The sequence below is a fragment of the Limulus polyphemus genome, unplaced genomic scaffold, assembly GCF_000517525.1.
Source record: "Limulus polyphemus unplaced genomic scaffold, Limulus_polyphemus-2.1.2 Scaffold1444, whole genome shotgun sequence".
NCBI lineage: Eukaryota > Metazoa > Arthropoda > Merostomata > Xiphosura > Limulidae > Limulus > Limulus polyphemus.
The window spans coordinates 244337-264890 of NW_013667054.1; the positions used below are offsets into that span (position 1 = coordinate 244337).

The 20554-nt window shown below is 30.6% G+C and overlaps 1 protein-coding gene across 5 annotated transcripts in view; it reads right to left on the minus strand.

The window, feature by feature from the left end:
• Nucleotides 1-2897: 2897 nt before the first annotated feature.
• Nucleotides 2898-20554, minus strand: part of LOC106463602 (cellular nucleic acid-binding protein-like) — a 33837-nt gene continuing 16180 nt past the window's right edge. For 3 of the 5 annotated variants that reach the window (XM_013923649.2, XM_013923652.2, XM_013923650.2), the window contains 3 exons: nt 16392-16522; nt 11999-12156; nt 2898-5595 (listed from right to left, as the gene is read on the minus strand). In XM_013923649.2, the coding sequence (XP_013779103.1) occupies nt 5481-5595; nt 11999-12156; nt 16392-16522 (404 nt within the window). In that variant the 3' untranslated portion in view covers nt 2898-5480. The remainder of the gene's footprint in view (nt 5596-11998; nt 12157-16391; nt 16523-20554) is intronic. The other 2 variants (XM_022391141.1, XM_013923651.2) reach the window with 1 other exon arrangement.

A 20554-nucleotide genomic window follows, 5' to 3' on the forward strand; every position in this document is an offset into this window, starting at 1 on the left:
CATTGTTTTTGGCGTTTAATATTCGCATAGAGGATCCATTTTTCAGCACCGGTGACAATTCTATCCAAAAATGGTTCACACGCCAGAAGAGATGAAGCAACGTTCACACGTTGGAAACAATAATTGTCGGAGAGTTCGTGAGGCACCCAAACACATTCTTTATGGAGTTTCCCAAATTCCTTAGATGTTTCATGAGAAACATGCAATTTCACGAGTGTGTTGCCTTGGGTTAGACTTAACAAGCGTTTTCAGAGCATCATTATCAATTCCAACATAAACTGATGTTGCACAAACTGATTAAACTGTTAAGAACAATGGAGTAATGGTTTAGAACTTAGATATAACCGGTTGCACTCAAAACGTCTCAGTAGAGCGCATACCTCTACCACGTAGCGTTGTTCATAATCGGCTATAGAAAAACACTAATATGTGTTCGTATGTCTGTCGTTATCAACGAACACGTACCATTTTTGGCAGGGCAATGATGAATAATATTCTACATATGTCCATCAAGTTTCACCAAAAATCTGACAATTCCTGGCTGAGTTATAAAGTAAAAATAGCGTGAAAAATTGGTCCCCATGTTAACAGATAGGAATTTCTTTTTAAATTCTAGTGCCCTTGAGGTGGCTGAGGTTGTCAATACGCCCTTAAGGGATACACTCGTCTTATTCAACATAGAATACACCAGTTGGAAGTTAATGAAATGCTGAACCAGTAGAAAAATGCGGAGACATTTAATACAATTCCAAGCATAACGTATATTCTTCAAACACCAGAACACATCATACTTATCAAACCTGTTTCTAGGTATGACCCAGTACTGACAACTTTACACAAACTTAAAAGTTGCAGCTGGATGGTATAAAATAGTGGAGTAAAGTTGTTAGCGAAAGAAAAGTAAAACTTAAATTTGTGACTAAAATTCCAAACAGCAGACACATTAATGAATAAAGTGGAAAATAGTATCTTAATGGATAAGAAAATTCATTAAAAAAGAGAAAATGAAGGCTAGGAAGTTTTAGAAGTGCTATGGAAGGCTGAAAAAGAAAACAAGTGATGTTTGTATTGGACAATTTATTACACACAGCACAGTGATAGCCTTAAAATAAAGAAACTCAAATATTGGTTGTTGACTACACACAAACTGTGGATGTTTTGTGATGAACAGTGGTATCCGATCTTTTTTTTTTCTTATAGTATTGTCTTATAAGGTCATTGTATATAGTGTTGTCTGTTATGCAATGTTATGAATTCAAAACATTAATAGGTACATACAGTACAGTCCATATTACAGAGTTTGAATAGTAACTACAAATTATATTTCCAAAAACACTGAGATCGAATTTTAACATGCTAACATCTCTTCTAGAGAAAGGTGTCAAGATAAAGCTGAAAATGTTTTGTTTCATTAAAATTTGCTGATATCTATTTTATTGATTTTCAATATGCATGAAATTTTACACTTAAAAGGAAGCACGTTATTCCAAATAAAATTTCCAATTTCATTCTCTGATTGATTAACACTTAAATTTTTTTTTCATTACTGAGATTGAGTATTTATCAGTAATGGTTAAAAGCTGATGCAAAGTCATTTTCCACTATATAATACTAAAATTAGTTTCAGCCACTGGACTCCCAACATATAGTTGAAGCTTATCTCTTTCATGTGACTTCCTTTAATTCTATGGGTGCTGGTAGAGTTCAAAGTGCACAAGCGCAATGACCTTTAACAAAATGCCATTGTACTTGGTATTATGTATTTGATGTTACGAATTATTAACTATTCACTTTACCCTACACTGCTGATTTAGCAACTAGATACAATATAAAGGATACTGAAAAAAATTTGTAGAAATGGATTTGAGGTTCTAGAACTTATGTAAATCGTACACTGGAATATATATTTAAGCTTCACATACACATCACTTTGCATTCCAACGTCGTCAATTAAAAGACATATCTTGAGTAAGTACAAATACCTCTAACTCATCTGATTTATTTATGTGTAACAGACTTGTACATATTACTAAGAGCTTGCCACATTTTGTGTAGACACCGTTCATTTGTTATTTTTCTACTTGTAGATGGCATGCATTACATACGAATCTTGATTTTCACTTGTTACATAGTCATGTAGAAAATAAACTCTTGGGACTGGGCTCAGGAAAAGTATGAAAGAATGAGAGATACAGGAGGTGAAGTTTTTCCAGCTGATATGTTAATGGTTGAAATTGGTTTTGGATATCTGGCTATATATGAAGTTTTAATAACACTCTTTCTAAAAAAAAGAAAAAGAAATTCGTTCACTCTGATAGGCTCTTAAAACTACAAATGGGATGAGAGCTAAAATCAGACCTAGAGATTGTGATAATGTTGAGGGATAAAATAATTATATTCTACATCATCTAATATTAAAAACGACTGCATACAAAAAGAAGATGAATAAAACTTAGAAGTTATAATTAGTGACAGATGTGTAATATAAACTAACTATTTTGTAGATTTCTGCAAGATGATGTTGAACACCGTATACAATATTTCCATTGCAATGATATTCATGATTTTAGTTAAAACTTTTATAAGGGCATGCATTATATAACTTGCACTGTAGGCTTATATCCTGCACTTGCTATCCTTAATGTAAGCAGTCATTTTGATTTACTTTTGTATTTAAATTTATGTCAAAGGAAAATATACTGATTTCAACACAAATGTTCATCGTGTACTTATGTAAACATAAGCTCGGATATTGATAAATGAACAAATTCATATTTAGCTTGCATTAACTGGGAGTACAAATTAATTGTATTTCAACAATATCAATAAAACGTGTATACATCATGCTGATATCGTATTTGTTTTTAAACAGTAAAAAAATTCAATAACAACTGCGATTATAACATAAAACTTTATTCTCATTAAGAGAACATATCTAGGTTGGAAACGTGATAAAACTTTAGCCATCACCTGAGAAGCACCAAATATACTTAACATCTAACAAACACAAAAGCTATTACATGGAATTGCTGATATACTTAAAAAAAAAAAAAATTCTAATGACAAAACATTTACAACCTTGTAGCTTTCTCATTTCCTTTTAATCCTGCACTTTAATACAGCAGTAAAATAATGAAACCAAATCAGTTTTAAATCCAGCACTGAGTAAAGTAAGAACTATAAAATTTAAAATCTTATTACTAAGTTTTCTTGGGATAAGAAAATACTTTAACATAAGAATAAGACAACATAAGGTACTATTTCTTAATGTTATAATACAATTACTTCAATTCAGGGTTTAATACAAAACCTGAAAAAAAGTACAAAATCTTTAGTTCTACAATACAAACAAGTACTAATGCCAATCTCCTATAAAACAAAGTCATTAGAAATGTATATATAGTTATTATAATTCTAACATATATTCCAAAACAATACTATCAGATATATTTATTTCTTGAAAATTTAATGTTTTGTGTGTGTATTATATATATAATATATATACAAAACTACATAATGCATATGTTTTCAACTATTTCAGATGTATATCATGAGAAATCCACAATGGGGTACATTATAATCAGAATCAAAATTTCATTCCTTCAATAATTTTGTCATTTAAACAATAAAGTTTTGTCCAAACCTTTTTAAATTTGAGAATTTTACTTGAATATATAAAAGCATTTATTTAGAAAACTTAGACTTTTTTACAAAGTTCTTAAATTTTCAGAGTAATCCTTTATACTAAAGTAGAGTACAAACCTGAAGCTGTTACAATTAAGTCACAAGAACTAAAATTACTTCCTGCCAGATCAAACACACTCATACAGTTCTACAGAAAATCGTTCATGTACTAAACATTGTATCAATCTTCACCCCAACCACCTTCATTTCTAGAGAACTTTAGTTCCTTATCATATGCCATTTAACTCAAAACCAAGAAGACAGCTTTGGTTAGCTATAACCAACTACTCAACTGGTCTCTCACAAAACTCAGTGTTAAATAGATTAATTAATGTGCTAATAGTTCTTTTATCATTATTTTGTACACCTTCAAAAACATTTACTCATGCCCAATGTGAGCATATTTCGTACACATCTCTAGATTTTATAAAACTTCTAGTAGATGTGCTGAAGAAGAATGTACTTACATTCCCACCATTGTAACATCAATTGTATGTATAAATATAAAATAATTTACACTCTATCTAACATTAACTTTTTTTCACAGCTTATTTTGTATTCAGATTGGACATATATTTCTTCACAATCATTAAAATTATGTGTTATGAAAATAATGAATTCACTTGTGTAGTTTAACAATTCAATTTTATCATTTACTGATCATTTCATTGAAATTAACCACAAAATAATTACAGAAAGTTAACTTTACACCAATTTTCAAGTTTAATATGTGAAAATGGATGGTAATAAGCTAAGAAAACTGAAAGTAAAAATGCTTACATATCATTAGACAGCAGATTCAAATATTTTTGGGTCATTATCGTATCAACTCGATACAATAAAGCTGATCACTTTTCAGCATAACATCACCACCACAACAGTAAAATTTCTCAATATCACAACTCACCTTGCCTTTGAAAGTCTCCTTTTGAAACCAAAATCAATTTCCAACATGTCAATGATTACTTATTACAACATATTTCTAGATTAATCTAAGAATTTGACTACAGTAATATTTTTGAAGAACATAGCTCTTGACATAGTAAGTATGTATCTACTCATATGACAAATATTAATTCTACACTGTTTTACAAAAAAGAAACTGCAGAATGCCACTAATGAAAAACTAGTGGAGGTGAAATAAAAGCAAAAATAAAGTTTGTTAGGCTATACAAACTACCAGTGGACAGCTTTGGCCCAGTAAGTTACAAAGATTTACACTACACAAGTGGCAATTTAAAGAAACAGTATAACCTCCTTCTCCCACGGCGACAACCTTCACTTCCACTTGAACTTCAAAGTTTCACTGTGACGAGGTCAATGGGGGCAGCTATATCCATTCCTATATTGAAAATCTGACTAGTAGTAACAAGCCAATTTCTTCTTTTTTTTTTTACAAATGCTTCATTCTGGCTTGTTGTCAGAGTAGAAACTATTGTTCCTTTTAACAATGCAAGAAGCTTTGAATAAATAAAATTGTCAGCATTAGCTAGTGAACTCTGATCTAATACACAAAACAGATTTTGAATTAGAGCAAAATGTTAAAAGCTTGAAAATGGAAAAGATTTCTATATTCTTATTTGCTGCCCCCTGCTGAGAATTCGTAACAACCACCTCAACAGAAGAAAGATATGAATGTAGATGACGAACAGCTCACCACATCAAAATTCAAGATGTCCACAGCACAAGACCAATTTGTCTCGGCCAGACTGCAGCTAGGGTGCTAGGAGCTGGATCTCACCTGTGCCAAACGACCAACACATTCAAGAGGCTGTGACGTGGGTGGGCAGGAGAGGTTAGGCCTTCAATTCACAATTGCGGGCAATGTGGCCAAATTCACCACAGTGGTAGCATTTATTGCCAGTACGAGCAGAGCGACAATTACGAGCGATGTGGCCCTTTTCGTTGCAACTAGTACAGAAACAAAAAGGAATTTTAATGCTTTCAAGGAGATGGTATACAAGATATAAACATTTAGTCTGTGTCTTTTGATGAATTTTACTTTTGCTTAATAAAACATTTACATATGTATTAACAATGCAGGTATTTCCATATATATTTTTGTTTTGATCAAAAGTAATTTATAGAAAGAATAACAGCAGGGATATTTTCTTCTAGTTATTTAAAGGCAATACCTAGCTTTTTTAACTCAGATTTTTAAAAGTAGCTAAAAACATAACATTTTATATTTATAATTCCAGAACAATACATCATCTACAATTCAATATCCAATGTTTTTAATTTCAAGACTCATACACAAAAATTCATCCTGCAGTACGGAATGCAAATCTCTTAACTATGTTTTAAATAGTAAAAATGCAGTACCAGCTATAAATAATTTAACTAAAATACAAGATACAATCCACAACTCTAAAAATGGACTTGTATGTTTACTTCTATTTTAACTTTAAACTTGTTAACATTACAAGACTAGTGCAAATATTAGGATTTATTGTACATCATACACAAACTCCCACAAATAAAACTTAATAATACAAAACAAACTGTACTTTATATTTTGCCCCCCAGAAAAATAATGATAATAAGTTGTCTTTATTTTAGGAAATATAACACTAAATTACCAATAAATAAATATTAATAATGAAACAAACTAAGACCGTATTTGAAAGGAATGGTTTTTATAAAAAATTAAAAGCAAGGAATTATGAAATGTTTTTAAACATGACAGTTTACTCATAATTATGTTTACTTGCATTCAGTTATTTAACTGGCTAAACATCCTTAACTAAAACGAATGATTTTATAGATTTCAAAAAACGTTTAAATCATATGTAGATTTAATCTGAACAGTCAAACAGATTCAACTGTTTACAATGTATTAAAAAAAAATAAAAAGGAAAAGTGAAAAAACAAAGAAATGCAAGTCTATGAACTTTTCGGAATTAATTTTATATTTCATGGTCTAAAGATACTTCAAATGGCAAAGATAATGAACGTACTATCAAAAAAAAAAGAAACTTATAATTTGAAATGACTGCTACCCTGCCAAAATTTGTCATCCATCCAGTCCTACTATTCTCACAGAGTACAAAAAAAGATGATACACTGTCACAACCAATTCTCTTAACAACCTTAAACATCTTAATTAAATACCATCTTCTTTCATGAGAAAACAATATCATAGATTTTAAGCTGCCTTGTATGACAACCCTTCCATTTCAAGTAACACTCCTTTGAACCCTTTCCAACAATTAGATGTCCTTCATAAGATAGACCAAGACTGAATACAATATTCCAAACAGGCCTAACCAGTGACCTGTAGCATGAAATAACCTCTTTCGACATACATTCAACCTTTCTTTAGATATAACCTAAGATCCTATTTACCCTGCCACTAGGAACAGCACACTTCTTGGATGTCTTATTGTTCTGGTTAACCAGTCTCTTAAAACTGTTAAAGTTATAATACAAAAGCCCTTTTCATATGATGCCATCAAACTTCTGTTCCACTATATTGGAGTACTGTCAGAAGTAGCTCTGTAAAGAAACACGAGGAACCCCATAACTAATCTAAGAATGATGGGGCTATTCTGTGGCATAGCTGAGTGTATCGACCAAGGAAAGCTAAACAGAGGATGAAAAGATAAAATATCTGCAAGAAAGAAAACACACCTGGTTAGCATGGATCAATTACACCAACATGACACCTTCATATTATCTACATATTAGTATGTGCTCAGACCACTTCAAAAGTAGATGGTAAAAACATTCATAGTGATTTTTTATTATATTATAAATGACCATTTTAAAATCAAAACTTACAAAAAACAAATAGCATGATCATATTCATTAGTCACTGCTACTCACAAGATATACATTTTGTGTTGATTCAGGCAGCACAAGGCCTAGGCTGAATCTAACACACTGTATTTTAACTAAAATACTTTAAATTGTATTCTACAATGTTTATAAAACTTCAATAGACTGCACCAAAATGAGAAAGATACTCATTTTCTCCTGATAAATAAATGTAAAGCATTTACCAACAATAAACTGACCAGCTTACCCCCCCACATTTAAAATATATATTCTATAATCTGTAACTTTGCAAAGATTTTTAAGAATTAAATTCTAAGAAATTTCTGCAGTTTTCGAAAGTGATTTCTGTAGAATTTCATTTCCAAATCATTATGTAACTTTCCCTTTGAGTAAATTGGTGTCTACACAAGTTAAATATCTCATTAGATTATTATATAAAATCTGGGCAAGAATCCTTCTGTATTGACTGTAAATACCATTGTATACACAGAACAAATGCAAATTATTAACAACTGTTATATACTTCATTTTTCAAACAAGGTGATTAGTACCTCTCTCTGTGATATTATGCATACTGTTTGAAAATACTCTTACTATATATTTCTTCTTTTAGTCTTAAACCATTGGGCCTTTATTATGATACAGATCCTGTCTGGACACAACCTTTAAAACTAAGATACAACAGCAAGATACCATTTAAACCAAATAGGTACGTGTCTTACAAATGGAAAGCAAAAGATGAAAGATGAAGAAGTAGTCTTATCATTATTAGAGCTTGCAAGATCAGTAAAGAAAAATCTTTGGAGGACATCAACAAAGAGGGAAAGTGTAGATGAAGTCTCTGTACAGACAGACATCTGATGTTTTTGTCTGTTCAATAAGAACTCAACTGCTGACTGTAAAGAACATAGGGTTCAGAGAAAAGTTAAAGATTACTAAAATCAATATGTCAATGCTTAAAGGTGATCAGGAGAAAGCATATCATGGGTTTACTAAACTTTAATGTATTACTTATACTTTTCAATGTGTTACACCTTTTCTCTATGAAGCCCATAATAGCAACTTTGGTAAGTTTTAATGTTACTTTTGATGCACTTGCTTTCTACTTTAATGTAATATCAACAATTGAGTTATATGGATCCATTCACTTATGCTAAGTGATAACAGGTCTTTGTTGTGCATAAGAGCTATTTTTTCCAAGTACTGTATTTGCAATGCCTTAACTAGTCTCAAAATACATTCCATCTGATTTAGAAGCCATCAAGACGAATTAAAATATAAAATACGTACACAATTTATCATTACAATTTGCCACACATCTAAATAATAATGATCCATGCAGCTTATATGTCTAGTCTTTGAAACAACATTCTCCAATATGAAGGAATACAAGAATAGCAAGTGGAAACTGACATCATTCAAAAGAGTCTACTTAAATTGTGCTGTTAAACCCACATGCATTACCTTGCATTTATTATAAGTAAAATCAATCTGCCATATATTTCCCTAACTCACCAGATGATCCAATTCCTTTTATATAGCAGCATCCTCCTCACAGCTAACAACACCCAAGACCGTAATACCATCAACAAATTTAATCAACTTGTTGATCATTCTTTTATGTCACTGATGTAATTCAAAAGAGCTAATGTCCCAACTTTAAGCCCCAAGGTACCCCACTTATGACCTTAATCCAGTATGACTGAACTCCATTTATAACAACCCCACGTTTCTTTTTTTTTTATATTTCAATCATTTTTTTATTCTATAAGCTAACTTATCCCCCTACACCACAGATATAACTTTGGCAAGTCTTTTATATGGCACCTTGTCATATACTTTCTGAAAATCCACAATTTTACCCTGACAAACATAAGCAGTAGCCCCAAGGAAGATTGTAATATAGCAGTAATGCAAGATTTTCCCTAGTGAAACCATGTCAACTATACAACATAATGTAACCAACAATGACAGTTCTAACTGGGAAACATCAGCCACAATTGCATTTTTTAGTTTTAAGTAATTAGAAATTAATAAACATCTATTTTTACTACATTTTAGAATACTTCATTTTAACAACAAAAGCCACAAACAAAATTTAGTGAGCTGCCAACACCAATAATATTTTCATGCATTTCAGTATGTTAACAAAGCTACACATTGGACTATCTGTGCTATGCCTATTAGGAGTATCAAAACTCGATTTTTGAGTTGTAAGCCCTCAGACTTAACACTGAGCCACCAGGTGCTAACAAAGCTGAAAGCCTCAACTTGTTCAATTTTTCTTATTTCCTCATTCATAATATCAAAACAATTTCATAATTAGAAAATACACTTCGAGAAACCTGTTATTTAGCTATACTCTTTATTTAGGACTATCAAACTGCCTGTGATTCTTGGAATAAAAATTCTCCAACTGCTACTTCAAATTAGTTTTAAAACTTACTTCATATTAACCAGATATTTAATTTTCTAATGTGTGCATTTTTTTATTTTTCTTTAAGTAATGTAAAGAAGTATTTTCCTTAAAGCTTCTTTTGCCATTCATTTATAGATCTTTAACTAAGAAAAGTGGCAGCACCCAATGTCAGGGTTAGACAACAGAACACCAGTACATTCACAAGTTATTTCTAAACATATTGCAGCAATTTTTGTATATTATATACATATATATCCTTTACAAACATCCTCTATCCTTGTGAAGCTTCAGAGCAAATTAATCATAGAAATGAGTCATGACATACATATTTTTAAAATTTTGATGTGTGAATATTTATTTTATGGGTTATTTACAATACATAGACATACAAGAACCTTATAACTACTAAAATAACTTAAATAATTCAACTTAATCTTCCCACAAAAAGAAGAGTATGTCACTGCTTTGACAAAGAATGATATAAGTCACATTATTATTTGTGAATCGGTTTTTTTTGTTACTACTCTACTGCTCTGATGGGAACAATAAAATACAAAGAATATTTCTACAGACATTATATATATATATATATATAAACAATATATAGCTTTAAACAATTTATGAAAATTAAATTTGCCAAGAAAAAATAAAAATAGAAGAGGTAATACTAATATTTTAAAAGTTAATTTTTCAGTATGTCAGTGGTTTGTCTACATACATGAGTTATGTTGTTACCTTATCAAGTACAGAAAGTTATAAAATTAGAGGGTTCCACAATTAAACAAGAAATTAAGTTTTCTCTGTGTGTGTGTGTGTGTAAATAAAATACAGGTAATATATAACCCCTCCATTAATATGCAAGAACAACAAGCAGAATTTCCAGGGCAAGAATTTCTATTCAACCACTTGGAGGTCTTACAACATTATAATTTATGCTAAATGTCACCGTAACTGTACAACTTTGTAACACTGCCTGTTACAAACCAGGTCATTTGAACTGTACATCTATTTACTGTTTGTCTTACCTGTGTGTGTCTATGCATTGTTGCTTGAGGATGTGTCCCAAGAAGCATTTCAAACAATGCTGACTGATGTATTAAAAGCATCTTGAGGAGTTACAAAAATAGCCAAACAAATATATGATGTCCTTTTATGGTAGAGATTGAAAATTAAAGACTACAAAAAATTACAAGGATTCAGTGCTTGGTGTTCAAAGGAAATTTCTGAGAATGTGATACACTGGAACATTCACTAAAAAAATGTTGAGTATAATACTTTTCACAGCACATGGTATTAATTTAAGGTCAAGTAACTACCAAATATTTGAAAGTATACATGACAATCTTAAATTTTACTTTTTTTCAAAGCATTTTAAAGCTCGCCTTCACCCATTCAGCTGGTTCTTTTGGTTATGAGTCAGAGAAACAGTTTTGCAACCTATAAATTTTGTCCATTACAGATAACAAAATTCTAATAAACACAGTTTTTGAAGTTATAATGTAAGGTGTAGTTCATTTATTTCAACATTAAAAAGTCAATCAATGTTCTATTAATCACACAAAACATTAGTAATAAACACATTTAAACTCTAAAACTACTGTGTGTGTGTGTGTTTGCTGCACCTAGTTTTCTTTGATGAGAATTCAGCTTGAAGGTACATATACTACAAATTTTTTATAATAGCATAAAAACAGTTTCTAGCAAAAGATATCCAATAACTGAATCTTGTCAATAACATAAATAAATAAAATAACTTATTAAAGAGCAAGAGAACAGTTATCTAACTTGATAGCAAAACAAGTAACCTAATGATAAGAACAAGGAAAATCTAAAACATTCACTCTAGAGAGAAAATAATCTTTTAGAATAACAATTTATTTTGGCTTAACAAATACACTAAGGAATGATCTATACCTTGTGACCAGAAGTTACCATACATTAGAAAAATTATTAAACAATTACAAGTTCTATGAAATTAAACCAAGAGATGAATATATAATAAAATGTCCAAACATCATGACCAAGTTTTCTTCCAAAAGTAGCAATCACAGAAATTTCCTATTCTCCAAGATGATTAGCTTTGGAACAAGCAAGTGAGTAGGAGGCTCTACTCACCGGTAGCAGACGGTGTCATCAGCCTCACCACCATCCCCAGATTCTGGACAATCCCGACTGATGTGTCCAGTCTCTCCACAGTTGTAACATTTTCGATCATCCTTTTCTCCCTCTGGACAGTCCCGAGAAATGTGTCCATTCTTCCCACAGACATAACACTAGGATACAGATTAATAAACACAACTCAAACAATTTTTAATCAGTGCCAAATAACACCAGACTGACAAGTTCACTAACCAGTTAATTAACTTTTTATTTGATTTAAAAGAACCATGAAAGAAAATATCTCGAACAATTGTTTTCAGGCACTGTTCTTTAGATCAAACATAACACTCCTATAAATAAATTCAATTATGAACATAGAAATATACTTTATGAGAAAAATCATAAAGGATAAAACAGATCATAGTTAGTAATTGTATAAAATTACACACGCACACACATTTCTTTTAATATTTATGGACAACAAGCAAGTGTCCTTCCACCTTTTGGTTAATTTATATACACGTATAACTATGTAAGCTATTTCTTCTATCTTAGAAAAAATGCTACATTTGAAATCTAGTAAACAGAAGAATAACCATTCTATAATTACTAATCAATAACTGCCAACAAAAAAAGAATTTTTAACACTGTCTGCAGATAACTCACATTTCAGGTAATTTGATCCACACTTCAGTTTCTTACAAATCATTTTTTTATGTACTTTCTGAAAAGAACTTCTAGTGTTTCTAAAACTGTACAAGTTTTTATACCTTTTGAACATTAATAAAATTCCTTATACTCAAATTTTACTCAGCAACTTATAACACAGCAAATGATACATTCTAACCTTGTGTATCAGCATTTACATACAACAATAAAAACTGCACGATGAGGAAGCCCAACAGCCTAAGTGTGAAGACAACTGTGAATAGTTTCTCTCTCTCTTGATCTAAAGCAACACATTAAATGTAAAAAAACAAACATATATTAGTTTAACAGCTCTCAACATTTTCTAACCTGAGCCACCTTTAGCCCTCTGGATACGAGAAAGTAAAAGAGAGCATGCCATGACTGTTTTTCAGTTACTTTCAAAATTTAATTAAACTACTTTATTATCAATGTATGTTAACCAACTTTACATAAAAAATAGCTAATAAATCAAGTTTAATATTATAAGTTTCAATTTCTCCATTAAAAAAATTAAATGATTTCTCAATCTTCACTTCTGTATTATGTGATGCTTGTTCACTCCAAATTTCACATTTTCAATATTCTTTCCACCACTATTTGAGATCGCGTTTTAATACAAATTATGAACTTAAGAGTATAGATAATGCTAAGACGATCTGATTTTGTAACTTCCAATTAGTTTTACTTGCATAGAAACAAGAAAGTCCAACCCACACCCTCCTATTACATATTTTCTTTTAATAGAAAGAGATTCTAATTAACTGATTTATGTATAAGGTTAGCTCATTCTTATAACACACTTTTGAAATAATTGATCTTCAGATTCAAAGTTGCTATACACAAGTTCAGCTCGACCAACCAATAATTAATGCATGTCAATAAGTTTGGTATCAAACTGTAGATTGTACTTCAAATTTTAGTACTATACATTAGTTAATTTAAAAGTAAATATACAAAAAAATCTAAATATCAACTTGTGTGTCATGTGGTATGTTTTTTTCAAATTAGAAACTCAAATTATGGATATTGCAAGCTAGAATATAAAATAAGAACATCCTATCTTTTCTATTTTCTGAGATATTATTATACTTAGAGAATCAACCAAGGAGGCAGCACCCACCTCTTCCATTTTTGGAAATGCTTATGTACACCTACTTTGCTCTCTGATGTGTGTATACCCAATTGCAAGCACAGAATGTCCCCCATATGTTTTTCTCATCCTCTGCAGTGTTTACATGGGAAAACCTTCCTTTTCATGGTAGAATCGAAACGGAAATGTAGAAGATGGAGCTCGAAATATCATTTTTTAGACCCAAATACAGCTCAGTTACTAAGCCTGATAAAGTATAGTGCAATTCTGTGGTATTGATATAGTAATTTAAAATTTTTTAATTTCAAAATGCATATAGGAAACCTATAAAATTAAAAATATTTTGTTTTACATCCTCCACGTGAAAAATTTGCCAAGGCTTAGCAAATTACAGCAAGCAACACATATAAAGTTCATTGTTTTCTATACTTCTTTATTTACTGTTCTATGTTTTAAAAAACAACTAAAATTTAAGAACTTATTTGTAAATAGTAATAATAATGTGTGCGTGTTTGTGTAATGTATTATAACCAAAATCTGATTGTATTTAACAAAATACTGGTCCACTGGAACAAAGCCTAGATAGGTAAAGGTCAGTTTTATACTATTGGGTACAGTAACATTACACATGCACCATGTCATTGCAACTTTTGTAATGTTAGTCAGACAAGCTGAAAGTTCAATAAAATAAAAATAATAAATATATATAGATGTATAATGTTATGAGATTTAAGCTATTTAGACTAAACATCTGTGGTTGTGTTATAATTTACAGTCATTCTAGAACAAAAAAAAGCATAATTTATATCTATTTCCTAATATTTTATGGGGGTTACGAGGTTGATCAAATTGACCAAACCTATACAGACATACAATAATGAAAAGAACAGATAAAATAGTTTTTCTAAAAAAGAGCATTTGATAATTACCTGGAGGTTATAGAGATTTCAAACGTGAAATTTGACAAATTTCCAATACATAAAAGTATTTTAAATCTTAAAATCAAAATTACTTTGCATGTTGGATAGTCAACATTAGAAGAGAAAAATGCATGAGCAAATCATTACTTAAAAACTCTTAAAACTTAGTAAAAAAAAATTGACATTTTGTATAAAAAAGCCTAAATAATGTTTACTGATAATCTGCAAAATTTGATGAAGATATGCATACTGTATTAATAGTTATTGTATGAAAACTATAACAAGCACAAAATGGTTACGAGGTCGGTCCCCGAGACCGAGCCCATAGTGAGAGTTAAAGAGAGATATAAAATATAATTTTAGTGTGAAAAAAACAATAAGTCAGACTCCCATAACAAATTCAGGCAACTCTTTAGTAAAAATACTTAATTAAGAAAATCTGACTTTTATATATATAAAAAAAAACAACTTATGTTTACCAAAAAAGCCAAATATCATGAACTTACACTTATCATATTAAAAGTTAGTTATAGCATGCAGTTCATGGTGGTTACAACATTAGAAAAAATGACCAAGTTCGTGCTGAGTGTTAAAGCACGACCATTTTTCTCATGACCCCCCCCCCCCGAGTGAAAATTCACTTAATTTCAAATAACATCCACAACAGTGGATTATTCATATATATACAAAATTCCTGAAAATATTTTTTCTTTTACTCATGCCTTTCTTTCTTTGCAGCAACTCAAATGCAAGAAGGTACACTGGTTAATAATCTCCCCATTTACATACCCCTTTATCAGTCACATTAAACTTTGACTTACTGAAATTTGGTCAATTACTAGCAAACAGTTTTTATAACTACATGATTTTGTTATCACTACATGCAAAAATAATTTATGATTTTTCAGGAGTAAAAATTGTTACAGTAGTTTGATTTTTATTTTATTTCAGTCCACTCTACTGGGTTAGACAGGATTTCAAAATATTACACTTTGTTAGTAACTACAAGTTGTACTAAAGCAAGCAGCAAGGACTTGGCATTTCTTAAAGTGGATTTACATTAAGAGCAATTGTTAATGGCTGTCCTCACTTCAAGTTGGCCCAAACCTTTGCAGTAAAACTGAAAAAAAACTTAAAAACACTATGAACAGAAGCAAGCATTTGCTTCAAATTAACCCTATGTGCATTGGTGGGGGTCAAAGTGCACATGCCATGCCTTTACAGAAGCCATTCAATATGCCATCTATTTTAAGTCAGTTATCACACATTCATTTTACCCTACACTGCTGATTTAGCAAATGTTTGTGGTAGAGTTAAATAACATACAATATACAGGAATACTTAAAAAAAAAATATATATATAAATGCAAGTACAATATACAAACTGTAATATGGGCAAAAGTATTTTTATTCTTTACATGAACATCACCTTGTACTCTGACTAGTCAGTCTGATGCAGACTGACATTGTCAATTCCCATACACAGAGTACAAATACTTTCGTAACACACACCTGAATTTTTATGTTCAACAAACCTGTATATTTTACTCAAAGCCTGCCATATTTCATGTAGATATTTAGTAAATTTGGAATTATAGTTAACATTTCTTTTGCAAAACAGGGTCAGACCATTGGACACATTTGGTGATAAGAAACTTCTTTACTAAACTTTTAAACTAACAAAGAAAAAAATTAAAATGAAACTCACATTTACCTTTCGGTCATCTTGCTCACAGTCCCGTGAGATATGACCTTGAGTTCTACAGATGTAGCAAGTCTTTTCCTGCTCCCTACACTCTCGAGCAATGTGGCCAGTTTTTCCACAGTTGTAGCAAGACACTATCAGACAAGAAAATAGCAGTATGAATCACAGCAGCACTCTGAATACATGAATTTCATTAAAGTATTAAATTGCATGTTTGTTACATTATGAGATTATTTAAAAGGCTTACACTATGCAAAATACACTTAACTACATTAATTGACTTTCGTACAATATCTTACACAATCTAAGCAAATTTGGAAATTGTAAATCATATCAACTGGTCTATAGTCCACCTTTTAGTTTTGTTCCATTTTTTAAGAAAGAAAATAATCCTAAACATTTTGAATATGATAGTTAAAAACTAAATTCATGCACCATGTAACAGCTGCATCTGTAACATACACAATTTTATCTTATAATGAATTAACTAAGGTTTCTATAACTATGTTTTCTTTGTACTCTTTGAATTGTATCTCATTAATAGCTACTTATAATTACAAACCACATAAGTGAAGTATTTTCAAATTCATTATAACCAAAAACTGTTCAGGCTTTTTTAAGTTCCATACATACAAATCTGGAGCTAGTATTGTTCTGCTTACGTTAAAAGTGTTCATGTGTGTAAAAATCAAACTTATATCCAATTATAATCCATCATAAAAATAATAACAAAAAGTTAAAGATATGATAAAGTATAATCTATACAACACACTAATCTATATTAACAAGTTCATATGAAACATTTACTGTACAATCATTGCTATAAGAAAGAGAATTTTTTAGAAATCCCACTGTACAACTTATCAAAAGAAAAGTATTACAGCAGCCCATTTCTGCATGTCTGCTTGGCATGAGCTTGATCTTTGGTTGTTAATTTCTGGGGGTATGAGATACAAGCTTTACTTCATATTTTAGACCTTTCCAGATCTTGGTTTGAATTGCATGCAAAGCTAAACAAGGGTTATCTGTGCTAGCCATCCCTAATTTAGCAGTGATAGACTGGAGGGAAGGCAGCTAGTCAACAGCACCCATCACCTACTCTTGGGCTGCTCTTTTATCAACGAATAGTGGTATTGACTATCATATTATAACACTCCTATGACTGAAAGGGGGCAAGCATGTTCAGTGAAGGGGATTCGAACCCATGACCCTCAGATGGTCAACTTGCATCCTAACCATCAGGCCATGCCAGCATCTTCAGATCTTGGATGGGAGATTCTATTCCTATTTACAGTGGAAATACCTAAGCAAATTATGTGAAACTCAGCACAAACATACCAGATTTTGTTTAGAAACCATTCTGAGAAAAACACTGAAAATAGTTCCTTTGGTCTTAGAATTTCAATTTAATCAATACTATTAAAGAAATCTTTTTACAATTAATTTTGTTTATTGAAGAAGTCAACACTTTGGGCTATTAATCATAATACATACAGCAAAAACTAACAGATTTCTCAGTGATTTATGTAAATGGCCTCATCTCAACCTTTCTCATGCTAGTTATGATTTTTGCCAATAATGTTCTTAATCAATACCAGTTTATATCGAATAGAAAGTTTATTTTCAATAAAAAGTCAATGGAATATTTCACAATTGTTTACTGTAATTGCTAAACCTAACAAAGCTTACCTCAAGTTGTGTCCTAAAAATGTGTAAAACTTAATGAAAACATTTTCAGGAATAAAAAGAATGTCTAAAGATACTATAAAACAATCCTAGATGTGTGTTTAGTTCCTAAGTGGTGTAAGACACTCATTTGACTTCTTTGTTCACCTTTCCAGGAGCTTCAGTTAAGCAATTTCTTGAGAAACCACAAATTACTACTCAAACTACATCTTTTGCTCTATGATGATGTAGATAGATAACATGCTCTATACAAATGTTCTTTAGCCATTAGGTGTAGCTATTTTCAAAGCAGAGCTTAACAGTAATTGTTCAGATTACATCCTGTAAAATAACAAAATAGTGAGAACAAGGGCTGGAGTAAAAAAACAACTTAGAGAGAGAGAAGACAAACCACCTGAGAAACAAGACATGAAGCATTATATTTCCACAAGATGATAGTTCCTTTTGCAAATATAAACCTAAACTTCAAGATGGGTATAAAATTTCTCAACAAAAAATTCGATAAAGGCTTTGTTTACATGAGAGACTCCTCAGGAGTTGCACACAAGTGAATGTTATAACATTTTTCTTTGTGTATTAAACTAAATATATGTTAATTGATAACAAATTATTAATTCCCCACTTGTTTTTTTTATAAATAGTTTCATTTTTGAGGAAAATTTCCATCTAACAGCAAAATATTTTGGGGCACATTGTGTGCAATACTTCTGCAGCACTGGTGTAAACATAGCATTAACAAGTAGCATGTGGTAATATTAATATATGCCACCTTAATACAAGTTGTATTCAAAATCATTGTGTGTTCAATATACAATTTCAAGGCTTATGTATTTCACATCTACTTCTCTAAGTAAATTTTCAGACTTTTGCATATATTATCAAGAGATCAAGATATTCATGTATTATCAACAGGCAATGTCATATAACTTGTTTTATTTTTTGTTGGAAAAAAATTGATATATCTTTATGAAGGCACCTGTTCCTTTCTGTAGCAGAAATCTAATTTAAGACTTTCAAGGACATTTAAATAACATTAAGTTTTTTATTCATACAATCTTAGTGACGATTTTTTGAATACTTCTTAAAATATCCAATATTGTCATGGTTTAGATGGGTGTGACTATGCAAAATCAAACTTGTATCTAATTATTAAAAATTTAAGTGTTACCTGTTATTTTTCTTTCCAATTGTTAGATATCTATTGTCACTGAAATTTTTACAAGATCGGTAGCCTGCCTGTTTATCTTAAGCCTCATAGAAACAAACATATGCATCACTCAATTAGCAACTAAGTTAAAATGTAGAATTATTTAGTTTTGTATTTATAAGACTTTCTATACAACACGATTATTCTTCATTGGGATTTGAACTTATTTTTTAACAAACTTTTATTGATACAAGATGAACAGCCATGTTTGGACAAAATGACTAAACTCCACTGCTTTTTTCCCTAGGTATGACAGAAATAAAACTATCAAATAGTTGTTTTGGTTTCATCATACATTTAGACTGGATAAACAGCCCAGAAATTTTACATTTATATACATATAATTACACCAGGAATACCAGTCTATCTCGTATTTAGACTGGTTATTCCTAGGGCTGATACATTAAAAACAGTTACACCCATATTGTTTATTATGGATTCTATTTTTAAAAATTTGTTCCAGAAAATTTGAGAGAGGGATCAAAGATCCATTTTGCAAGTTCTAATAATAGTGTGAATTTGCTGTGAACTATAGGTGATACCACTGCTAAAAATTGCTAAAGTAAATAAAAGATAAAGCAGGAAAATTAAAATTTAAACTGAATAATTTCTTCTTGTTCATTAATTTTTAGCCCTGAATATGTGTCCTTCTGATTTGAAATGAATATCAAACTGGTCAGTCTTGAATGGAAAAAGGGATGTGTATGGCTCCAGTATAGCTCTAGTTATACAAAACTGTGCTTACTACTAAAGTTAAAATGTTATATACATTTCATAAAAACAGTTGTCCATTAACTGTACCAATATCTAATTTTTATGAAAAACATATCACATCTTCTTAAAATTCTACTGCGATAGCTTTATATAAAAACCATAACTATGTAATTAAATTACTAGGATATTTCACTACTGACAAAAAAGTATTAATGTTAATAAGGTATTATATATACACTGATGCATGATTTTAACGTGCTTATACATTACCAAGCAAAAATAATAAAGTATATTTTATGACTTTGAAATCTAACTGTAAATGGGTTACGACCGTCTACACAATGGAAGCTAAGCACTTAAACATACAAGAAAAATTAAGTAAAATTATACATAAAGTATTAATAATCTTGTTAGGAGAAACTCAGTAAATGTATTTTAAGTTAATAATGGTAGGAGACGGCTTGAATGGGTAATGAAGAAAAACTTTAATATAAGTTTAACATAACAGCAAATGTACCTGATGATGTCGAAACGTTGTACATTTGCGGTTATGTTAAAC